This window comes from Cucurbita pepo, chromosome LG02, assembly GCF_002806865.2.
Source record: "Cucurbita pepo subsp. pepo cultivar mu-cu-16 chromosome LG02, ASM280686v2, whole genome shotgun sequence".
In the NCBI taxonomy this organism is placed as follows: domain Eukaryota; kingdom Viridiplantae; phylum Streptophyta; class Magnoliopsida; order Cucurbitales; family Cucurbitaceae; genus Cucurbita; species Cucurbita pepo.
Window position 1 is genome coordinate 1,761,778 of NC_036639.1, and position 16,703 is coordinate 1,778,480.

At 36.8% G+C, this 16,703-nt stretch overlaps 2 protein-coding genes and 1 long non-coding RNA gene across 6 annotated transcripts; 1 reads left to right on the forward strand and 2 right to left on the reverse strand.

Moving 5' to 3' along the window:
- Positions 1 to 96: 96 nt before the first annotated feature.
- LOC111788358 lies at positions 97 to 1,812 on the reverse strand. The gene is made up of 2 exons (XR_002814157.1): positions 1,639 to 1,812; positions 97 to 484 (listed from the first exon to the last, which is right to left on the reverse strand). It is a non-coding gene; the product is annotated as an uncharacterized LOC111788358 (long non-coding RNA).
- A 4,887-nt stretch (positions 1,813 to 6,699) lies between these two features.
- On the reverse strand, positions 6,700 to 10,273 carry LOC111788105 (cytochrome b561, DM13 and DOMON domain-containing protein At5g54830). Its single transcript, XM_023668298.1, has one exon. The coding sequence runs from the start codon at positions 9,866 to 9,868 to the stop codon at positions 7,169 to 7,171; it is 2,700 nt and encodes an 899-aa protein (XP_023524066.1). The 5' UTR covers positions 9,869 to 10,273; the 3' UTR covers positions 6,700 to 7,168.
- Positions 10,274 to 11,679: 1,406 nt separating this feature from the next.
- LOC111788160 (U-box domain-containing protein 7-like) lies at positions 11,680 to 15,510 on the forward strand. Of its 4 annotated transcripts, none has more exons than XR_002814105.1 (4): positions 11,680 to 12,445; positions 12,936 to 13,894; positions 14,758 to 14,801; positions 15,388 to 15,510. XR_002814105.1 is itself a non-coding variant. In XM_023668405.1 (3 exons), exons 1-2 carry the CDS (start codon positions 11,868 to 11,870, stop codon positions 13,849 to 13,851), a joined length of 1,494 nt encoding a protein of 497 aa, XP_023524173.1. In that variant the 5' UTR covers positions 11,680 to 11,867; the 3' UTR covers positions 13,852 to 13,894; positions 14,758 to 15,223. The 4 variants fall into 4 exon arrangements, 2 of the variants coding, with proteins under 2 accessions (XP_023524173.1, XP_023524174.1); XR_002814106.1 differs by having other exon boundaries at positions 12,936 to 13,874; XM_023668405.1 differs by lacking the exon at positions 15,388 to 15,510 and having other exon boundaries at positions 14,758 to 15,223.
- The last annotated feature ends 1,193 nt before the right edge of the window (positions 15,511 to 16,703 follow it).

A 16,703-nucleotide genomic window follows, 5' to 3' on the forward strand; every position in this document is an offset into this window, starting at 1 on the left:
ANACATCAAGAAGGCAAGATCTAATAACTTATATTGGTCCTTTAGCCAATATATAATGAGTTAAAATATTAGCACCAAAACAAAAAGATGTAAAAGTAGTCAATGATGTAATAATTGAATTCCAAAATTAAGTTAATACAAAAAAGTTCCGATTACTTCTTGTCACTGCAATTTCACGTTCGACTATCTTCAAATGTAGGATAAGATCTTCAAAACAAAATTAAGTAAAAAACAGTAAAAAGATTACCAGTTTCCTTGTTTCAAAAATCCTCAAAAAGGGTAAGGAGGAGGAGGAGGAGGTTCGACCTGCCCTTTGTACACACCGCTTGCCGCTCCTATTGATTGAATAGTTCAATGAATTGTTCGGATCACCGCGATGTGAGGAGGAGGAGGAGGTTCGACTTGCCCTTTGTACACATCATTTGTCGCTTGATTGAATAGTTTAATGAATTGTTCGGATCGCTACGACGTGAGCAATTCCTATCTGCAACGTCGTGAGAAATCCACTTAACCTTATCATTTAGACGAAGGAGAAGTCGTAACAAGGTTTCAGNGAAAAAAAAAAAAAAAAAAAAGAGAAGAAAGAAGGAATTGGCGATGGAAGCTGACAGAAAGAGAAGTGGGCACGCAAGAGCAATGGCATATAATCATACCAAAAGCCTCTGTGTGCTCACTCTCTTCTGTCAACTTCAAATCTTACAAACACCATCGCCGTAGAATCAAGAAAAATAATGAAAATATGCCAATGCCTATGTATGACCCCTGCAGGTTAGGACGGCTGCTCGTTTAGTATTGCTTTGGCTTCTATTCACTCGTGGGATCTGAGCGGTCCGAAGTAGTCCAGGGGGCCTAACTAACGCGTGAAACACTCTGCCTGGGGAGTACAGAATCCCTTTTGAGGGAACTCTTTGGAAGAAAAAATGGGGTTTTGGCAAAATGGGTTGAATCAAATGAGAAAAATTTGGAAACCCATATAAAGAAAAATGCCAAAAAAGCAAGAAATCTCATAATTCTAGCTGCCCATATGGAAGTTTTTAAGTAATTAGGGTTTTTAGGGTAAAGAAGAGAAAAATAACACAACAAAAACAAACATAAACACTTGCTTTTGGTCGTTGTTCTGATGAGCTGATAAAACAGTGGCAACACTCATTTGAAGAACAGAAAGAAAAAAAAAACCAAACAGAAACAGAAACAGAAAAACAAAGAAAAGAACAGAGAAATTTCCCAAAAAAGGAAAGATTTTTAAGTTAGAGGAAAAAGTACAGTGGGGAGTGGGAAAAGGGAAAAAAAGGACTAAAATTTGTGGGTTTTTTTCATATTATCAATCATACTGTGTTTTTGATGTGTTGGGTTTTTTCTAATAAGAAGAAGAAGAAGACGGACACTAAGACTCAGTTCTTCCAAGCTTTAAATCAGTTCATGGAAGCATGAGGAGGAGGAGGAGAGAGAAAGATGAGAGCTTTAAAGCTGAAAGTCATGGGAAAACCATAACTTAGTCTAATATTTGTGCCGACCATGTCGGAAGAGCAAATACTCGATGTCGTGAATCAAATTATTTGAGTAGTACACGAAGGTGTTAGTCTATTGAATCAAGTAGAAAGACGGGTCAAGGACAATAGGAGAAAATTCATGTACTACCTACTCCTTAATGGTCGAGAGAGATGGAAGAGATTAGGTTAGTCGAAAGGTGGATGTCGGTTCAAGGACGCACTGTGTCCCTGCTTTTCATCCATCGACAATTATTAATTCTTTTTCAAGAAAATATATCTTTATCTTTCTAATGAGAAATTTTTTTACTTGTAGATGCATTAAACTTACCATCTTTTGATCCGATGTATATATCTTAATATGTTGAGGGGTAGGTAGGAAGTAAGTGATGAGAGAGGTGGATGAATATGGGCGGTAGATGAGAGGGGGGAAGTGAATCCCTACCGTTGGATTGGGAGGGGAGGGGAGGGGAGGGGAGAGGATGGTTTGTAAATGGTGAGTTTTTGATGTGTTGTTGGAAATTGGGATTGATGGGACTGCGTCAAGAGAGGAGACTCTTTCTTCCTTTATTTTATCCTTTTTGTTTTGGTTCTATTTTGTTGGCGCTTTGTGTGTGTGTGGATGAAATGGGTTGCTCAACCTTCATTTTCCTGACAACAAATTGTGATGCTCATTGCCTCCCTCCATTCAGAGAGAGAAAGAGAGAGAGAGAGAGAGATGTATGGAGAGAGGGAGAGAGGGAGAGAGAGAGAGAGAGATGTAAGGATAGAGGGAGAGAGAGAGAGAGAGGTAAGGTTAGAGGGAGAGAGAGGGAGAGAGAGGTAAGGATAGAGGGAGAGAGATGTAAGGATAGAGGGAGAGAGAGGGAGAGAGATGTAAGGAGAGAGAGGGAGAGAGATGTAAGGAGAGAGAGAGAGAGAGAGATGTATGGAGAGAGAGAGAGAGAGATGTAAGGAGAGAGAGAGAGAGATGTAAGGATAGAGGGAGAGAGAGGGAGAGAGAGGGAGAGAGATGTAAGGAGAGAGAGAGAGAGAGAGATGTATGGAGAGAGAGAGAGAGAGGTGTAAGGAGAGAGAGAGAGAGAGAGATGTATGGAGAGAGGGAGAGAGAGAGAGAGAGATGTAAGGATAGAGGGAGAGAGAGGGAGAGAGAGGGAGAGAGAGAGAGAGAGAGAGAGAGAGAGAGGGAGAGAGGAAGAAAGATGTAAGGATAGAGAGAGAGAGAGAGAGAGAGGAAGGAGGAGGAGGAGGGAGGAAAAGAGGAANGAGAGAGAGAGAGAGAGAGAGAGAGAGAGAGAGAGGGAGGGAGAGAGGAAGAGAGATGTAAGGATAGAGAGAGAGAGAGAGAGAGAGGAAGGAGGAGGAGGAGGGAGGAAAAGAGGAAACAGAAGAGAGGAAGGGGATGAAGGTAAGTTAAGGTTTCTCCCCTTTCTTCTTCTTCGTTTTTTATTTTATTTATATTTTTTTATAAATAACATTATCTTATATTATATTTAATACATTGATAGTTTGGTTTTAGGGACTCTCTATTGTTGGTTGGTTGCCAATGCCATTGAATCATATCATATCATGCATGGACCACTCCTTCATTAACTCTCTATTCAATTCCTTTCTCCCTTTCCCCTTACTTACTCTTTCACCAAAAACCCAAGAAAAGTGTCTTATTTTGTATATGCAAGTATCCGACCCTCTTTGTACACTTCTTAACTAATCACAAGACGATATAAAAATGCTCGTCAAAAGTCAAAAGCATACAAAAACACAATCATATAACTTAGAATTTTTGGTATCCTATTCCCCTACGCTACCAAATATAATCTATACCTCCAATTTGGCAATTCCTATTATTTGTGTCAAAAATATTTCATTTTAGTAATATTACAAAATAATTGATGAATTGGTATATATTAAAATAGATTAAAAAAATGTTACCTATTTGAAGAAATTTAAAGTACAAACTATCCTCTTATTTAACATAAAAAAAATTAAGATTTGTTTCTCTTGAATTTCAACCACTCACCTAAGTATTACTATAATAATAATAAAATAATAAATAAATAAATCAATCAATCAACAAAGCACTCAATTTTTTTACCTTGTTCTCAAACCTTAGCTTTCGACTCCTCTTCCTTAATGATATGTGACATCAACTTGCACCTAGTGGTAACTTTTGACCAAATCTGTCTACTCCCACAAAATAAATCTTTTCATTAAATCATAATCTATGTCGCATTAACTTAGAATTCAAAGGACACGAGCAATACAACCTGCAGAACAATTGAATAGTAATGAAAAAACCGATAGAGCAATTTCTATACTGTCACAGTCGAGTATAACTATGTACTTCGTTAGGCAAAGCTTAAGCTAATGAAGCAAAGAAAAAACAAAAGAAAGTTAGAAAGCCACAATGTTAATAAAAAGTAAGGGATTTTTTTTTTATTTTTAGTGATGTGGGAATCTGAAATTGAAAGGCACAAAGACAACCACATGGTCTCCAAACAAGTACTTTGAACTTTGAATTCAAGTGGGGAGCAAGGAATTTGTAGCACTAAGGATTGTGGGGTGTCCTTATCTTTCTCATGCTTTCCACTAACAGGCAAAATGGATTATTGCATCTTCATTCAATAACTATAGGGATAAAGATACTGGTCGAAACACTCTAGATGACCAGCAGCGGGTTACTCTTACTTTCACTACTTATTCAAGTTTAGAGTTGAACCCAACATAATTGAATGATTAAGTTTAAACTAACCTTATAAACTGTTACGCTGACCTTCTACATCATCTTATTATTAAAGTCGTACCTTACCCTATGAAATTGAATCGGGGTGATATGTCTAAGAAAGGTGTAGATGAAAGGATTCCTAGTCATTCATAATTTGACAACCAAAATAAAATAAACTAATGATGAGATAAACCATACTAACCAACTAACCAACCAACTAAAGCCATTTTTTAATGAAATAAATGGTCACAATGTTCAGTGGAGCAAGAAGGACAACAAATTCTAAAAGCACCACCACAACCAAAAGCAATAGTTCCTTGGCAAATCGTGGGGTATGTATTTCAATGTCAATTTAATACAAACATTCAAAGTCAACGAATCCCGATCAAAATATCTATAGAAAATAAACTAATCACCGTCGATGGTCACCGTCGTTAAATTACAAATTTAATCTCTACAAAGTAAGGATTTAGTTCCTAAGTTTCATCAAACCATAAAGATTGTTTATGAAATTTTATCAAACTACTAGGACAATTTTAAGTTTTAACTATAGAGAATAAAATTAAAATTTAACCATCATTTTAGTGTTCCATACTCATCAAAATTTTCTCTCGAAGTGTTTTCGGGTCGAGCAATAGGAGCAGATAAATACCCCCCAAACATAGCCTAAGAGTGAGAGCCATAGAATCAATTTTATGTAATACCTTTTAAGTGAGTGCTTTTTGATTAAGGAATTCCACTAAAAGCACATGGCTTTTGATTATAACCAAGGTTTTAGAAGCTCTTTCTATTGTCCAAAAGTCAAATAAAACTCACCCTAATGCACAAGGGCCCAATCACTAACAATTTTACTCATATGATTACCATCCAAGGCAGAAAAACATGGCAGGCTATATAATGAATATTCAACTTCATATCCAGAATATGAAAAATAAAGGGAAGGGGTAATGAACCTTTACCTTGTCTTCCACTTTCCCTTGTAAAGATTTTGCTTTCGGTTCCTGACCATTGTTCATAAACGTAGCACACACGGCCCTTCTCCCTGTAAAAGCTTTTGGATAAACAAATTAGTGGACAAATCATTTCCAAAATGTAGCCATAAAAGACGACTTTTGCTAGCACCAAGAACGATTTACTGCTATATGCTGTATTGGATGCTAAGAGTTTCTTGTGAATTTCTCTATCATAGATTCATAGCAACAGGATTAGCAGTAAGTACAAGTAGAGGAATGTTTGGAACAACATTGCGAGGGTCTGTCCAGCCATCCTTCTTAGGATATCTACCAGCCAACAGAATCAAGAAAACATAAAGGAGGATCTCCTTATCTCAGAACCAGAAACCCTTTTTCTCTGTACTTACCCTTTGGCCTCCCCTACTTCCAAAAATCAAGAACATAACAGAAACATAGTCACCATGATGTTCGGATGATAGTAATTAAAGCCATTCATAAAAATTCTGGTGGACTTTTTTAAAATCTAAAGGGAGGAGAAGGGAAACATGAAGAAATTTAATGATTTGATGAATGAATTAATTTAAGTTTCCTAGAGCAACTGTGTGACACGAGGGTGTGCTTTCTCCTGCTGTGTAAAGAGTAAAATGATACATTTAAAGATACAATGGCTTTCAAAAAAGTAAGAACAGTGATTAACTACTCCCATGCTGTGCTAGAAACAGGTAATAAAATCAGTTGGGGGCCGACTATGTTTAGAATTGAGAACTTTTAGCTGGACAGTAAAGGGCAAGCAAATCTGATCCCGAAAAGTAGCCTTATGTTGCAGATTACAGAAATATGGAAAAAACCATGCATGCATTGGAGAAATCAGAACAAAAAAACATCAGAACTGTAAATTTTTGTCTAGCTTTTCTTATGCCAAAAGAGAAACGATCGGATATCACGTACCATTTACTCTGCAGAACAGTTGATCTTTTCCACATAGCAGCTTTGCTAATCAAAGGTTTTGACTTCTCCAATGCCAAATTTCACTTGGCAGTGTAGATAAAATGTAGAAGGGTGAAAAAAGAAATAACAATCATCAGTTACAAACAAAGGCACAGAATCAAGATTAAAACGGAATCATACACCTCAGGAGAGAACATTAGCACTTTCTCCACAAGCTTGACATGCAGCTTCTTCCATCAAGGGAAACGTAAGTACAACAGAAATTAAATAATCAAGAAATAAATGGCCTAAAAACATAATACGGAACATAACAATGGTAAATATAGCAGAATAATATCACCTCTTTCACCAAAGGTAACAGAGTCAAGTGTCAAAGGAAAACATGATAACCATTTCAAATGAAGACTACTAAATTAAATTTCCACTTGATATCTGTCAATTTGAAGTTCAAGAAGAACACATGGAGAAATATTGCACCAGAAAACGTTATCAAATGCACTCGACAATTCTATCATTCAGATAGAAATTATTTTTTTCACATGCTAATTAGGGTAAAGTTGAAAGGTTTAGGACAGCATGAGCCATAAAGATAGGGAACAAAAAGGGGCTACGCTGGATTTGACAAATGTCAATTGCAAGTATCTTCACTGCAGAGCAAGAGTATCAGTGAGAGTTTCATATATACAAACATATATCGCTTTCATTTCGTTTACATGAAACTTCTTGCTTCTCATGGTGGACACGCCTATAAACCTCCTAACTATGTAGCTGAAACATGACAAAACTTGCAGCGTTATTATCCTTTGTGACAAAAAAACAAACAGTAGAAACGATCCCTTTCAATTGTGTAGAGGTGTCCTGTTATATCATAAAAAGTAAAGAGACGATGATCTTCGGCAGACTAAGATAGGGTGGGGGAAGTGACAAACCCCTTCATGTTCTCGACGAAGGCTTCAAGAACAAAACTCAAAGCAGCTACCTCCGTTTAGTGAAAAATCAAAGCTGGCGAATGGACCAACTCCATATCAAAAAGAATAGGTTTAGAGATAAAAAGTCTATCCTCTTAAAGGTTCTAACTGAACTTCCATAGTTCCTGAAGGATGAGATTCTTTTCCTTCAATTGAAATAGTCGGACCCAATAGATCAATAGAATCGTCCTCATTACCGAGCACCCAATTGCTTCTTCCATTTATTCTGTCCCGCCTCCGCTGCCTCTCCTGATGTTCCAAATAAATAGCCATCAATGCAATGATCATAAACCATATAATTAGAGCCCAGATAAGGCCATGGACGTTTTCGCTGTCATATCGATCGCCTAGATGCTTCATTCCAGTGAATTGCGCTGCGATACCAATACCAATTGTACATCTGCCCACAATTGCATGTGAATACTCCCATAAAATTCTATTGGGGGAAACCAATTCCCCATTGGCTGGTTTTTTCGGTCTGAAAAATGCATTTACTGGCTGTATACATGCCAAGAGTATAGCAGCAATCCCAAACTTAACATGAACTGAGCTGACATAAAAACCACGAAGCTCGGCAACAGCAAAAAGGAGGCCAAGTAGGACAATTGACAAACCCGAGTACTGCAAGTAAACATGAATCTGATACCATCCATCACCCTTCACATGTTTCAAGTATCTAGCAGCCAATATCCCACCAGGTAACAAAATACCCCAAGCAAGGAACATCATGAACCCATGAACAGCTAATACTGGTTGTAAATCTTGTTCAGCCTCTGCAGAACCACGCATAAGCAGCACTCGCATAGGCCTACTGCTTCGAGAAGAATGCATATTTCCGTCGCTTAAATGTTTATCCACCCATTTAGCACCCATTGCCCATATAACCTTTAGGGGAGTGGTGGGATCAATTATATTTTTACACTGTGGTCCATGGCCATCAGGACATGAAGGTTTCAAGGGACGTGTAAACTCCAGAGTAATGATACCACTTTCTGACTTGCACCTCACAAAAGTCAAATTCTCTTTTGTTGGATGTACATTTAAAGCTCCCTTTCCATCAATCCAGTAGGTATTCACTCTACCTTTGCCAGCTTCATCCATCCAACCCACATAAGCATAGCTATTAATCATTCCACTTCCAAAGCCAATAGCAAGATAACCGCTCTTTTTCTCACCACGCGCTGCAATGGTTATCGAATCCTCAGACAGTGTCCAAAAAAATGTAACTTGTTGGTCATCCAACAAAACACTGTTGTTATACATGTCTGATAAACCACCATCGACAACCTGCACTCTCCAACCCATTTTTTGTTGGAAAAGTGAGTGATAAAAGACTTGGTCAGGAGTATTCCTATCAGGTGCCCAAGTTAATTCCGTGGGGCTGGCTTGTACTCCTTCAGCTTCCGGTCCTCCAGCATAAATAGTCTCAGACATGTTCCTCAGTGTCGCATTTCCACCGAGCATGTCCGAAGTAATGTAGAGTGCAACATCATGCCCGGCTTGTAATGAGAACTTCACTGGCACCCCCCTCTCAACTCTCAGTAAAGGAGCCTCCTTCTTGTTGATGTAGAGAACTTTTGCAGGGTTTGGAGGATTTGGATAATGCAAAGCCGGACCACTAGTTACAACAAGAGGAGAATTTGCATCTGCAATAACAACATCTTGATCCTCCTTGTCTTCTGCATCAAGCGGACCCAAACAATCATTCACATGCTCTGAAACATTGAGAACCAGATGCCCGTAAGTCCCGCCGTGATTTTGAGGCAGATAGAACGGCCGAATTGCATCAGGCGGCTTCATTGGTCCAACAGCCCAAATGACATCCATACTTGCAGTATGATTGATCGGCACATCATACTTCTTATCAACGGTAACCAGCGGCCTTCGATACCGAACGAACGACACCCCATCTCTCCTATGCCCATAAATCAACCTAGTATTGTTCACCAAACCAACAGGATCTGAACCTTCGAAAATTGTATCCGGACAAACACCGTGCACCATACCATCCTTGTTTATCATACATTCACTGAGCCTTGTGATGTAGAAATCATCCACAAGAGGCACTCCATCCTCGTTGATCCCCATCACGGCGACATCCGCCCCAATCATGAGATTAGAACTCCCATTCGGGTTTGCCCACCCAAATGCCATGTAGTTCGTCGTCGGAATCGCCCCCTCCAGTCCGATCTCGATCAACTTATCCTGAGTACTCAATGTCCACCTAACCCTGTAGTTATCAGCCAAAACTTTGCAATTCTCGAACGAGGTGGGCGCAATAGAAATCGAACCCGTATCTTCCCATGGATTCCCATATTCCGACGGAGACGGAGCCACACTGGGACTACCCGTCGATCCATTATTCGGTTTCCGGAGAATAACATGTCCAAAATCTGATGCGGCAGGAAGGTCCCAGGCGGCGATGACTTGGATCTGATCCCATTTAACATTCTTCTTCAAATGCACAATGAAGGAAGCGTTTTTGTACGTCTCATTAAGCTTTTTATCAGACACGACAAACCCGGCCGTGAAATTATTAACATCAGGAGCGATCGCACCCCACCAGTGCACATCGGTCCCAGAAAGCATATCAAAATTCGAAACCCTAAAAGAGCAATCATCGATTATCCTAAAGGAACCTCTAAGTTGGTGCTGTACCATTTCAAATTCGGACTCGAAATCGACGAGAGGACTGGTTTTAGAACAACCAGATCCAGCATCCGCATAGTAACAAACAATCGAACATATCAAGATAAAACACCCAACGAAAATGGGTGTGTGATGCATGAGGACGAGATTGGGATCCAAATCGACTCACCCTCTCGCTAGGATTAAAAAAAAAAAACCCCCCAAAAACACCTCTGGATCTAGATTCAACAATAGATATATATATCGAACTTTAAAAACGAAATGAATCAAAATTGTTCCATTACCAGAGATCTCGGACGGTGATAATGGATTCCCGATCGGAAATTCAATTGCAATTGCAAATGCAACAACACAACAATCGAGGACGGTTTCTAGGCCGGACCTTGTACAGCTTTTTTTGCTGGCACGTTGATCTTGGTTAGTGCGTTAAGCAATGGCAACAAATTCAAGATCGTGTACAAAAAATGGAAGTAATAAAGAAAAATTCCATTCGTGGATTTTGATGCTTTGGTCTAAGTTCAAGGAATTGTTTACGAGCTGCAATGAAACGTACACCCAAATAAAAAATTAGAATTAAATATAATCGCTTAAATTAATAAAAATATAATTGAATTTTTAAATTTTTATTAACCATCTTTAAATTTTTTAAATTACCATTAAATTTTTTTAAAAGGTTTAAAAATAGTATTATAAATAAAATAATTAGTAATATAATTTTTTTTTTTTATAATTAAGATTATTTTTGAAAGACGTGACGCTAGAGTATTTTTATTTAATTAAATAATAAAATTTATATCTCCGAGTATGGTTGTTCGCTCGATATCGATAAGGACTTTGGTGACATTAAAGGTGAAACTGTTGATCATCATCCTCACCGAACAAAATGACAACATCAGCTCTAAGATATGTCCTTTTGTAGCAACGGTCGAACTCGAAAAAATAATAAATATTTTTTTATTAAAAAATTTAACAATTATATTTTTTTTTTTTAAGATGAAGAGTACTAATAAAAGTTATTATTATTATTATTAAATCATTTATTTAAAAGTTTATTGTATTAATGAAAATATTGTTCGCAATTAATCCCTTATTTTTATCGTATAAATTTAGGGCACTTACACTATCATATTCTACTCAAAATATTTTAATGATTAGCAATTATACATCAACTTTTCATATATTAGATTGTTTATCGAAAAATTAAATTCAGTGTTGACCTAGTAGTGACTAAGACGCATATCTGAATTACGTCTAAAATAACGATACTTTAACACATTGACTTTTCATCATTGACCTAGTAGTAATGCACGTATGGTTTACGTCTAAAATAACGCCAACTTGACATATCGACTTTTCGTCTATTAGATTATTTGTTGAAAAAATCGAACACAATACTGATTTGATGGTGATTAAGATACATGTCTTGATTACGTTTAAAATAAACGATAGTCTGACACATCGACTTTTCGTCTATTAGACTGTTTGTTGAAAAATCGAACATCGTGCTAATCTAATAGTGAATATGATGCATGTCAGGGTTACGTCTAAAATAATAAGAGTCTGACATATCTGTTTATTGTCTGTTAGATTTAATTTTTAATTTTTTTTTAAAGAATATATATTTTTTTATTGATTCCAGTCTTGAATGTATGCATATAAAAAATTGAATAATAATTATTCATTGATTTATTTAATATATATATATATTAAATAAATATATAATATATATATATATATATAATTGTATTTCCTAAATTTTATCAAATAACTTACCATTAAATTATAATTTTTTTAATAATTAATTTATAATCAATTAGATATTAAATATTGAAATAATATGTCTATTTTTTCTTATTATCTAAATTATAACAATTTTGTATTATTTTATTTATTTTATTTAATGCCACAACTGATTTTTCGGTACGCCATTTTTTGCCGCTGAAGTTGCCAACTCTTTTCTAGTTCTGAGCAGAGTGTGAAGCTCTGCAAAAACCAAACGAAATTTTTCAAGGAGATCGAAGAACGGAGCAAAATCAAAGAAATAATGCATTTCAATGTTCTTCTTCTTCTTCTGGAGATTCCTCGCGGTGTTCTTCTCTCTGCAATCTAGTTTCAGAAGCAGTTTCCGGTTGCCGATATGGTCAAGTGTGAAAGAAACAATGTCGGATCTGTAGTTTTTGACCGAGTTTCCACTTCCACTGCCGCTTGCGGAAATTTTCGCCTTCGTACGTCATTCTCCGCTGCTTCATTCCGTAAGAAGATTTTTGACGCTGTAAGTTGTAGCGGAAGTTTTCGCTATTGTTATCACCACGACGGCGATGGTACTGTTGCCTCGGCGATTAAACCGGCGTCCGAGATTGTGAATGAACGGAAGTCGGTGAGGCCGAAGCGGTCCAATGCGAAGTCGGAGAAGCTGTTGGATCTTCTGAGGTTGGAGTCATTGCAGGAATCGAAGCAGGAGACGGAGGAGGAGGAGGAGGAGGATCTGGAGGAGTTCATATGCGTGGTGAAGAAACTGCAGGATGATGATTTGGTGAAGAGGAGAGCTGCTGCGAGTCGAGTTAGGTTGCTTGCAAAAGAAGATGCAGAAGCGAGAGAGACGTTCGCAATACTCGGAGCCATTTCGCCGCTGATTGGAATGCTTGATTTGGAAGACAATGAATCTAAGATCGCCTCGCTTTATGCATTGCTCAATCTTGGAATTGGAAACGATATGTAAGTTCTCTTTTTCATTGGAATCTTCCGATTTTGAATTGTTTATTGCACTTTCTTCTCTCCATTTTCTTGATTTTCACATGTTTTACTCAACGCGCGTTTTTTTAATCGGTTGTTTTTTTGTTCTTTCTTTCTCTTTCTCTTTCCTAATCTCCATGTGTTCTTCATTCTGCGTGGGATTTGTGATTATCCAGTTTCCTATATTTTTGTTTGGGTACTGAGGAGTCACTTTCAGTATTCTCTCCAACATGTTTCTGCGATTTTTTGTTTTATTGATGCTTTCTATTCCAAGTTCTATAAACTTCTGATTCCATTGTGATTTTCTCCAGTGATTGATATGTGGATGTCCTTGATGTCCTTGTTTTGTCTTAATTCCCCTGCCACATGATAATCTTTTTTTTTTTAATCTAATTTACATACATAGATTGACAACTTTATTTCCGGAATTATGAGTTCTTTGGATTTAGTTAATTGGTTACCCTCTTTGCAGGAACAAGGCGGACATTGTCAAAGCAGGTACTGTTCACAAAATGCTTAAGCTGATCGAATCTGATAATTCCATAAATCCATGTGTCTCCGAAGCCATAGTTGCAAATTTCCTCGGCTTGAGCGCATTAGATACCAACAAACTGGTAATTGGGTCATCAGGTGCAATTCCTTTCCTGGTGAAGAACTTATACGACCCAGACAAAAAAGGTAGTTCACAAGTCAAACAAGATGCTCTACGTGCGCTTTATAACCTCTCTATTTTCCCATCCAACGTTCCATTTATCTTAGAAACCAAGTTGATCCCATTTCTTCTAAACTCGATGGGAGACATGGAAGTCAGTGAAAGAGCTCTCTCTATTTTAAGCAATGTGGTATCAATCCCAGAAGGCCGAGAAGCCATAAGCACTTTTCCAGATTCATTTGCAATAGTAATTGATGTATTGAATTGGGGTGATTCGCCGGGGTGCCAAGAGAAGGCCTCGTATATTTTAATGGCAATGGCGCACAAATCTTATCGTGATAGACAGGCAATGATTGAAGCTGGGATTTCATCCACTTTGTTGGAACTAACTCTTTTGGGCAGTACGTTGACTCAAAAGAGGGCCTCGAGGATATTGCAGATTTTGAGGGTCGATAAAGAAAAAGAGATATCGGATGATTATGGTTGGAATTCTTCTGCTCCAATTTGTGGTGGTTCATCTTCTTTTACAAACCCAATTCTTGGTTCTGCAGAAGTGGAAGGATTGGATGATTTGGTGAGTGAAGAGAAGAATGCTGTGAAGCAATTGGTGCTGCAGAGCTTGCAAAACAACATGAGGAGAATCGTTAGGAGAGCGAACTTACCTCAAGATCTTGTGCCTTCTGATCATTTCAAGTCCCTCACATCAAGCTCCACTTCAAGAAGCTTGCCGTTTTGAGTGCCTAACTTCCAGGAATTCTGGTATCCTCGATAAATCTGAAGTTAGTCGTCTCTCTTCATAAATCCATCCATCTTGTGCAGTTTGTTTTTTTTTTTTTCTTTTCTTGTGGGTGTTATTTAACTAGCCTTATTGTTCATCATAAAGTTGATTAGACTCATTGTTTATTATAAATTTAATATCACAAATGTATTTAGGATTTGTTTAATAATTTAGGTTAAATATATGCTCTAGTTATCATTGTTATGATGTTTTTGCAATTTAGTTCGTATGTTCTAAAAAGTTTTAATTTGGTCCTATTGGCCAATGATATGAGCGTACATCATATGCTATTTAATTTCTAACACCATTTTAGAGGAAGATCTGAAACATTTCATCTATTTTGTAGCTTTGTTCTCTTCTAAATTTGATTTAACTCTTACTGCTTAAACTTACATGACAATGGAAAATAGATCTTTATTACAAGTTATCTTGTGCTCCCAATAAGTTTAGGTTCATAAAATCAGCACCATACCAAATGGGGAATAGAATTTAGTGATAGAACATAGTCGAGGACTCTTAGATTTTTGGAGATCCCAATTATTCTTTCTTGTTCCTCATATAAATCACTGGCCCCCGTAGAATTTAATATTAGCAACACTGGTACACATATTTCTCTTGCAAACATTATTTTTCCTCCTAGAAAGTAGAAACCTGAAAATGCTATTTATTTATTTTCCTTGAATTTGGAAGGTGTAGCTGAAACAGGTACTGTTCACTGCCCCTTCTTGTCTCCCAACATCTTGCCTCTTGCTCTCCAATATTTTACTCTCTATCTCAGGATCTTCTATAACATTTCTTAAGAACTTTATAAACATGATATGATTTGAATTATACTAACAAAGCTATGTTATATTTCTTCTTCAGGAATGATGCAGTTTTCCTTGTAAACAATGATGCGAGCTGTAGAGGTAACATCTCTACTGCAAATGTAGCATTATGCTACAGTGCTTTTAATTCAATATAGATTTTGAAAGTTGATCTCTGCAACTTCTTTATTTTCATTTTTAACTTTTGGGTCTCTTTAACTTTGGACTAGCTAGCTATTCTATAGGTCTTCTGCACAAAATCAAGTACTAACTTTCCCCAAAGATGTCATATATTTATTAAAATGAGGTGCTGCAATTGCTTTGTTGTTAAACCAAAAGTAGCTGGGACTTGCAATAAACAAGGGGAAGGAAGTGGAAGGTGTAGGCAGTTAATGTGTTTGAGAATTATTTGAAAATGACACCCTCTCCCTGTGCCTCTAGTGGTCTAGCAACAATAATTAGAATTATTTGGAAATGCACTGTTAGACAATAATTTTTCTAATAAAATTAGTATTATTAAGTAAGTTCATACTACTTTCATTTATTGTCTATCGCGTTAAAGGGAGTATGATACGTTGATAGGTTGAGAATAACTTGTTTGTCTCTCTCGATTCTTTTTTTATTTTTATTGGGGATTTGATGTGTGAAGTAATGAGAATTATGATCGGTAGTTGAGTTATTTATGAAGGTCTTATCTCGAACAATGAAGACAAAATGAGAATCCTCCTGAATATCAAGTGGGTGGCACTTTGAGTCTTAGAAACCATATAGTTACCTGGACATTGATTTTTATTTAATTTTGATGTTCATCATCTTCAGCTGCTGCATTTGGAACTTTAAAGCTCCGGGTGCTTATTTGCTTATACTTGATAAATGGTGTCTAGTAGATTTGTGTTTGTGTTGCGTTGTCCGACAGCGATTGTGTGGGGCTGTACAATTTGTGAAATCTTAAGGATGTTTCTTTGGACATTGGATTTAATTTAATTTAATTTTCATATCATATTTGTTTCAGAACTGGAAAAAATTAATAAATTATTTTTTTTAAAACTAAAAAAGTCAAAGGTTATCAAGTGAATATTTAATGGAAAATAAATGTTTCTTAACTTTTGGAAGATTATTTATTAAAACCCATAATTATTTTTATGTTAGTCATTGTTTAATTGTTTATGTGATTTTTTACTATGCTTGATTGAATTAGAATAAGATGATTTTTTTTTTCTTTCTATTTTGAACTAAAATTGATATCTAGTAAGCATTTTTTTTATGAATGATTTTAGTCACAAATATAGGCATGAACCATTAATTTATATCAAGATTATGTGTTTTTTTCAAATTAAAACTTGCATGAGATGAGTGAATTTAAAATAGTTACTGTTTTTCAAAAAATAATTTAAGTATTAAAAATTTTGAATGTGAATAAAAATGACAAAAAGGAAAACATTCTCTCTTGAAACGTATTCATTAGTAATTATACTTAAATTAATTAGAAATAGAAAAGAACCACTTTCCTTAAATGAGACTTAGTTTCAAACTAATAGCCTTCCCTTTTTCTTGATTCCAAGCAAAACTGTAACGGCCCAGATCTACCGCTAGCAGATATTGTCCCCGTTGGGCTTTCCCTTTCGGGCTTGCTCTCAAAGCTTTAAAACGCGTCTGCTAGGGGAAGGTTTCCACACCCTTATAAAGGGTGGTTTGTTCTCCTCCCCAACCAATGTGGAACATCACAATCCACCCCCCTTCGGGGCCCAGGGTCCTCGCTGGCACTCTTTCCTTCCTCCAATTGATGCGGGACCGCCCCCAAATCCACCCCCTCTAGGGCCCAGCGTCCTTACTGGCACACCGTCTCGTGTCTAACCCCCTTCGGGGAACAGCGAGAAAGCTGGCACGTTGTCCGGTGTCTAGCTCTGATACCATTTGACCCAGATTCACCGCTAGCAAATATTGTCCTCTATNAAAAAAAAAAAAAAAAAAAAAAAAAAAAAAAAAAAAAAAAAAAAAAAAAAA